Source organism: Crocuta crocuta, unplaced genomic scaffold (assembly GCF_008692635.1).
Source record: "Crocuta crocuta isolate KB4526 unplaced genomic scaffold, BGI_CrCroc_1.0 scaffold1, whole genome shotgun sequence".
Lineage (NCBI taxonomy): Eukaryota > Metazoa > Chordata > Mammalia > Carnivora > Hyaenidae > Crocuta > Crocuta crocuta.
This window is the reverse complement of record NW_027527930.1, coordinates 4412257-4420411: the sequence shown is the minus strand read 5'-3', so window position 1 is coordinate 4420411 and position 8155 is coordinate 4412257. Positions and strand designations below refer to the sequence as shown.

At 37.1% G+C, this 8155-nt stretch overlaps 1 protein-coding gene across 1 annotated transcript in view; it reads left to right on the top strand.

Moving 5' to 3' along the window:
* ADAMTS3 (ADAM metallopeptidase with thrombospondin type 1 motif 3) overlaps positions 1-6608 on the top strand; it is a 255823-nt gene extending 249215 nt beyond the window's left edge. The window contains exon 23 of the mRNA XM_077750222.1: positions 3885-6608. Within this exon, the coding sequence (XP_077606348.1) occupies positions 3885-4444 (560 nt within the window). The 3' untranslated portion in view covers positions 4445-6608. The remainder of the gene's footprint in view (positions 1-3884) is intronic.
* The last annotated feature ends 1547 nt before the right edge of the window (positions 6609-8155 follow it).

Genomic DNA, 8155 nt, shown 5'->3' with positions numbered 1-8155 from the left:
GCATCCTCCCTATTTGGTTCCTTCCTTACCCACCCCACCTCCCCTATCACAAGCTTCCTCTTAAATGCCATTCTTCAAAGTCTGTACCTAATGACATCTGTGGATGTTGCTGTCACACTGGTGAGACTTGGGACACAAAAAGTTACCTTTTCATTGGTCTACACTATAGGAAGCCTTTAATATTGACATCTGTTGAATAGTACTGTCTTTTTTTCAAGGAAATTGTCAAGGCACTGTTTTATCAAATGCCTTACTATTTTTTTCTGAAGAAATTTCACATCAAGTCCTTTAAACCTTATAAATTATTTCACTATAAATTTTTATTTGAAATGCGTGGTAGCAAGAATAAGTATGACCATGAGGGGGAGACAAAGGACTTATGTATTTAATCATTTTCTCTGGAAAAGTATATTTAAAAATTCAAAACACAAGCCAAAGCCAAAAGAACAAACTTTACCCAGTTAGAAGCTGTGAGGTTTACTGTTGCCATAATATTTTATTATGTAGTACTGCCAGGAGGCTGGCGAAAAACTTTGTGAGTAAACTTTATTGTCTTAATAGCTGATAGAGCTGTGTGTTTCTGCAAATGTGCCCAATTATCAGTAAGAACTGCTCGATTCTCTTCCTTGAGCTAAAAGAAATCCTTTTTAATTGTACAACAGAGGTGCGAATGAAATGGCCTAACTGTGTTAGGGACTCCACATTCTTCTAGATGGTCCCTTGCTCTGAAATCCAGGCCCAGCAGCCAATTCTACATGTGTCATTTCTATGACACATGTCAAGTAAGCAGTAATTCCCATCAGTCTCAAACTGCAGCTAAAGTCAAATGGCCTTTTGAGACTATGTGTAAATCGCTGTTCCAGAACTTGTTATAATGATCTGGGCACAGAACAAAATGGCTAAAGCTTCCTCAATTTAAATGATTGATTTTGTCATATGAATCCTTTTCCTGGGCCCCACTTAGATTGTACTATTTCATTGTTGCTGTGAAGCCCTTCCCATCTGTCCTGACACAAATGGCAATAAAATGAATGTATTCTTTAGCTCTTACTTGTTTTTTTTTTCTCAGACTGTCTCTCCCTTTTGCTTCTCCGTACAGAAGCATGTTCTGGCCCTAATCAGACCCAGGTTGCGAAGCAGTCGGGGCAGTGCTGAGGTGCCACAGAGAGAGGGGAGATCCACGTGTGGACTTCTCTAACTCAGAGAGATTAGGTCAGGCTCTGAGCTGGGCCACAGAAGGAGGAGGGAGGTGAAGGGAGGTGCAAGGGGGCGAGGGATCAGAGGGAAAAGAGAATACAAAGTCAAACAAAGTCCTCTCAGCTCAGGGCCTAGGGCCTTGAATATACGGAAGGAGAAATTAATCTTATTTTAAGATACAGGCATAGAAAAGGTAATTTAGAAGTGATAAGGGTGAAACCCATTAATATGACTCACAGGCATTCACAACATAATTAGATGATTAATTGCTAATATGAAATATTTAGACATGTCCTCTGTCTAATAGATCTGTAGATGCCAGGCAAATACAGGTCATTCCACAGTTTGGAAAGGGGATGTGGTATTATAACTCTAACAGGTAATTTTATAATTAACTTGATAATTTGTAATTGGTAATGGATATAAGTGATAATATTAGCTCTCTGTTGGTCTTGCCAACTGTCTTTTTTCCGCAGACTTTAGAAAAAAGATTCTTTAATTTCTTTAGCAATTTATATAGCAGGTTCCTTACCTAGTAGTAGGGCATTACCCAGTAATACATTGTAATTTTAAGTGATTATAGTACAAAAATGCCACAATTTAGAATACTTTGTGTTTATGATTTGGACACAAGAGCAGTATTTCTGGGTTTCACCAAGTTCATGGGCTCTGCATAAGATATGCCCTAAAATGGCTGAAAATAAGTACAAACTAATGTGTCCATGAGCTCAACATTTGGAATTTTTTGGAATCAAATTCTTATAATTTATAATAAAAAAATTTAAAAATAATAAAAATAGTCCATACACATATATGTTGTCTTATGAGTATTACTTTAGTAAAGTCCATAAAGTGTTATCAATTCAATGAAATTAAATTTTAAAACCATAATTTTTAAAAAAAATTTTTAATGTTTATTCATTTTTGAGAGACAGAGAGAGACCAGGCATGAATATGGGAGGGTCAGAAAGGGAGACGCAGAACTCGAAGCAGGCTCGATGTGTTGATGCGGGGCTCAAACTCACGAGCCGTGAGATCGTGACCTGAGCCGAAGTCGGATGCTTACCCAACTGAGCCACCCAGGCGCCCCGAAACCATAAATTATTAAAAAGAATGTTGGTACACGTTGCCAAAAATTATGCTTCAAAATATCAGATAGCCTAAGAATATTCAGTAATAAAAGTGAAACCATTGCATTGACTCTGAATGTTACCTTGATTCTTTCAGGCATATATTTTGAAGATTCAACTTGTTCCAACAGGTCTTTAGAATTTATTTTGATTTTAAATTTTGATTTAATGTAGAAGCTACTCTATTAGAAAGTCAGAAAGACCATACAATTTTTTAAAACAACAGGGGGCGCCTGGATGGCTCAGTTGGTTGGACGTCTGACTTCAGCCTAGGTCATGATCTTTTAGTCTGTGGGTTTGAGCCCCGCGTTGGTCTGTGTGCTGACAGCTCAGAGCCTGGAGGCTGCTTCAGATTCTGTGTCTCCCTCTCTTCCTGCAACCCCCCCATACTCTGTCCCTCTCCTATCTCTCTCTCAAAAATAAACATTTTTTTAAAAAGTCCTAAACAAAAAGAAAAACAAAAACATATTTCCTCTTTATAGCCTACAAATATCTGTGGCAAAATAAATCCTATTTTCTCATTCTAAAATGAGATATGTGTTCCTACTAGGAAGAGAAAGTACCCTCAATCTGCAGACTCTTGACAGAGATATTAAAATGGTGGTCAACCCAAGTACTGTGCAAATAAAGGACTACTTACTTCAGTGAATTTCTCCTAATATTCATATTTTTACTGAGGTATAATCGATATATAACTTTATGTTACTTTCAGTGCAGTATAATGATTTGATATTTTTATACACTGGGAAATGATCACAACCATAAGTCTGGTTAATATCTGTCATAATTTATAGTTACATAATTATTCTTGCAATGAGAAGGTTTAAGATCTACTCTTAGCAGTTTTTAAATATGCAATACAATATTATGAACTTTAGTCATCTAGACATTTATTTTATGACTAGAAACCTCTTCCTTTTGACCCCCTTCACTTGTTTCACCCACTCCCAAACCCCTGCCTCTGGCAACCATAATTCTGTTCTCTGTTTCAGTGAGCTTTTATTTTTCAATTCTGCATACAAGTGAGATCATGCAATATTTGTCTTTCTCTGTCTGACTTATTTCATTCAGCGTAATGCCTTGAAGGCCTGTCCATGTTGTAAACGGCAAGATTTCATTCTTTTGTTATCTGAAAAACATTCCGTTGTATATGTATACTGCAATTTCTGTATCTATTCGTCCATCCATCGCTGGACATTTAAGTTATTCCCATGTCTTGGCTATTGTAAATGATGGTGCAGTAAACATGGGAGTGCATATGTCTTTTAGAATGGCTGTTTTCATGTTCTTCAGATAAATACTCCTTCTGGGAATTATTGGATCATGTGGTTGTTATATTTTTAACTTTTTAAGGAGTCTCCACAGTGTTGTCTGTAGTGGGTATAACAATTTACATTCGCACCACTAACCTGCATATTTTTAATGAAAGGCTCATTTAGACAACTCCCTTCATGTCAGATTTAATAAATTTTTTTATATTCATAAACAATTTTAATTTTTGCCCTTTATTTTATGTTTAGATGTAAGTAATATCTTGTCTTCTTTTAATGTTTACAGATGAGCCATGTTTGGGAGACAAGTCCATCTTCTGCCAAATGGAGGTGCTGGCGCGATACTGCTCCATACCAGGTTATAACAAGCTATGTTGTGAGTCATGTAGCAAGCGCAGTAGCACCCTGCCACCACCATACCTTCCAGAAGCTGCTGAACCTCATGATGATGCTATCTTTAACCCTAGCGACCTCCCTGGATCCCTAGCGGTGCCTACATCTTTGGTTCCTTACCATTCAGAGCCCCCTGCTGAGAAGAAGAAATCTTTGAGTAGGATCTCTTCAGTGGGAGGTCCAAATGTAGTCACTGCTCCCAGGCCAAACAGTAAACCTGATGGTGCTAACTTACCCCAGAGGAGAGCTCAGCAAGCAGGAAGCAAGACCCTGAGACTGGTCTCCCCACCCACCAAGAGTGGCCACCTCAACTCATCTTCGGAAATGGCTGCTGCCCACTTCCTTGCAGTCAGTGATTCAATAGGTGCTGCTTCTCAGGCTAGAACCTCAAAGAAAGATGAAAAAATTATTGATAAGAGACGTCCAATAAGATCACCCACTTCGGAAAGATGAGAAAGTGAACCTCAAAGGCTAGCAATCAGAGGAAAACGCGGACAAGCTCCCTCTCCCCGTGGTGCATACTTGTTTGAAGTGTAAATCTCCGTAAATTGTCAACTCATTTTATCTGTACGTGGAGGAACAAAAAGTGCTGGTTCACTTTCTAGTTGCTTTCATCCTCCTTTTGTTCTGCACTGACTCATTTACCAGAATTCATTGGGAGAAAGCACCAAAGATTATTAATAGAAGGAAAGTAAGTTGCTAAGTGCGTTGGTCACTCTCTAAAGCAGCAAACGGACTGGAACCGATTATGTATATCAGCTGATTTTTTTTTATTTTTAAAACGTTACACTAAAAACAAAAAAGGAGGTGCCAACAGTTTACACTTTAACAAAATATTTTGGAAATGGGGCAAAGAATTCTTAGACTTGTATTCCTATTTATCTATATTAGAAGTATTGTATGAGCGAATTGCAGCTGTCTTGTAAATACTGTATATTGCAGAAATCAGTATTATTTTAAGAGATGTGTTCTCAAATGATTGTTTACTATATTACATTTCTGGATGTTCTAGGTGCCTGTTGTTGAGTATTGCCTTATTTGACATTCTATGGGTTGATTTTCAAAGCAGAATATTATGAATAAGAAGTTAGAATTGTAGCTGCTGACAACACAAAGGGTGTTGTTGTGCGGTTTTGTTTAATCAACAATGTGATACATACATTTACAGAAACAGAAAAATCAGACGGGCTGCAGATATACAGATTTCCACTTACCTATTACCTTCCATCCTTTAAATAAAAAGGGATAGGATTGGTGTCTTAGTATACATGTGGTCACAGGAACAGAGACTAGTAAGTTAGCCTGTGCAAGACAAAATTAAAACCCTATTACCAGGACCTCAATAGGCACCTCTGAAGTGTCCTGTGTTCTTGTGTTGTCTTTTCTTTTCCCTTTGTTGACATATACAAATGGTTATACTCAATGTACTGTAATAACAACAAAGGAAAAATGTTTTGAGGTCATTTGTTTGTATGTTGGTAGCCGAGAAAAGCACATCGAACTAAAGTTGATACCTGAGTATTAGTAGGACTCCGGGGCTTTGGAAGAAGATTCAAGAAGGTCTTTGTCAAATTGTTGCAATATTTATTTTCTGCATGGTTCACATCCAAGTGTTCACAACCACGATGCATCTGACTGCAATAATGTGCTCGTAATTTATGTCAGTGGTCACCTTGCTCACAGTGAAGCCAGAAATGCTGTCTCCAGGGAGTACATGTAAAGTACTTGTATATAGAATTCAGAATTGAAGATATTTATTAAAAGGTGATTTTTTTTCTTGATAGTATTTTTATGTACTAAATATTTACGCTAATGACATATTTTGGTAAACTAGAGAGACATAATTAGAGATGCACATTTTGCGCATGGAAGAGAAATTTAAGCAAATACAGCAGCTGAAGACAGAGCTAAAATTAAACAAATTCAATTGTATGCACACTGTTTGCATTTTTAAAGTAGTTGATGCAGAGTTCATGACTTGTTCCCATTCAATGAAATATAAAATAGTATGGACTCAGATAGCTGTTTGATGAAATGAAGAATTAGAAACACTTTTTTTTTTAAGTATACGAGAGAGATAAATACTTAAAAGAAAGTGTTGTGAGCATAATGTTTTGGGAGGTCAGTTCCTAAACTGTCTCAAAATATATTATGCAGGCTAACTACAGTGATGTTAACCTCTTCAAGCACGGACTGTACAGGGACCTTTGTGTTTTAACCATGGTAAACTCCCAGCTTCTCCTATTAACTCCGTACCTCTGAAGAATCGCTGCTACTTCATGCAAGACTCTTAAAGGTTAACTGAATTAGGTGAATTCCAGATAGTAAAACAATCACTGAGCCTCAAGTGGAAGTCATTTTTTCCCCCTAAAAGTTTCCCGGCAATGAAATTCTCTCTAGTTTGCTTGCATATGTATATGCATCTGGTCCACAGGAGAATACAGAGAAGGATCATCACACACAAACACCTCCCACAAAGATGTACATATTTGTTATACTTCTGGTCTCTGAGCTTCCTTTTCTACTAAGCTAAAAATTCCTTTTTATCAAAGTGTACACTACTGATGCTGTTTGTTGTATTGGGAGCACGTAGCAATAAAAATGTTAACAAAACATAGCCCTGGCTCTATCTAGGTTTTATCATTACATCCATCGCTGAATAATGGAAACGTTTCTTTTCCTCCTGCAAAGTGAAATGGTATCAATTCATTAGCTCCTTGGACTTTCTCTACAGAGGCTCAAATAAAATGACGTGTCTCCTACCCTCACACCAGGATGTCTCATAATATTTTTTAACCAAAAAAAAAAAAAAGAAAGGACCATGAGTGGTTGCTTTTTGCTTAAAGCCATCCCACAGAACTATGAAGAGGCAGAAAGAAAGGGTAAAAATGCTAGGATGTACGGGAAGGGAAAGAGGGACTTCTGTTTTTAAATGTGCAATCCCAGAGTGGTTTTAAAGAAAAGCTGCCCACCAGCTTTGAACCTGATTACCTGAGGATTTCTGGGAATATATGACACCTGACTCAGGAGTGTGAGTAGGAATGAGACATCATGCGGGGGGGGGGCTCTATTTCCATGGTTACCAGTTTAAAATGAAAAGGCAGATCAACTCAGGTTCGAAGTGCACTTGTATCTTTATCCTGAGTGATTGTGGGTAACCAGACTAAATGTCAGTTTCCTCATCTGTAAAATGGGAGGCAGAACTGTCAAGCATTGCATAATTTCTAGGAGAAACGAGGAAGTAAAGTAATCAGCACAGGGCTTAACACATAGTAGCTCTCAATAAGCATTAACTATCATGATTGTCCTTGTATTGTCTCCAGCCTCCTCTTCCTCATCTTCATTATGTGCCCAAGCCGCAGGAGGTTTGAATCACAGTCACTATGCGTAATTAATGGTGATAAAGAACAGTTTCAGGAATCTAAAGACAAGCATTTTAGCTTTAAAAATTAATAGGAGGGACAAACTCACTAAAAATGATCTCCGGTCATCAGTTTTGAAGAATTTTAGGTAATTATGTCCACTCTCCCTTTACAAACCACAAGTTGTCAAACTAAAGAATACTAATACTGTATTTCTGCAAAAATGGCCAGTGGTGATATAATGCCCCAAATTATTAGCAAATAAAATGTTTTATATACGTATATTTACATTAATACACTTTGTAGAAATATCAAGTCATTCCTTTACACATAGCTTATATTTCCTTCAAGAGGAAGCTGCAAAATATGATAGAAAAAAAATCACTTGAAGAATGACAAAAACTTGGAGAACCAAAAAGAACATCATCTTGTTGCAAAAGTATTTTAAAAAGAGGTAAAAGTAGAAGGTTACAGTAAAACTACTTAAAATGCAATAAAATATAAAAATCATAGGTGTAGGAATTATCAACACATCAACTAGCATTAGAAAACATAAGTTTCAGGCCCCAGTACTTTAGGAATTTACTTAGAGCTAGAGACAACATTTTAAAATTTTATTAAAATACTGCTTACCAAGGAAAGAAAGCATAACCTAAAATTGTCATCAAAAACAAATTTTCAGGGCACCTGGGCAGCTCAGTTAAGTAAGTTATATAAGTTATATAAGTAAAGCTGAAAGAATCCATCAGAAGGGAACTACATGGACTGAAAGCCAAAGGATACTGGTGATAATAAAATGGTG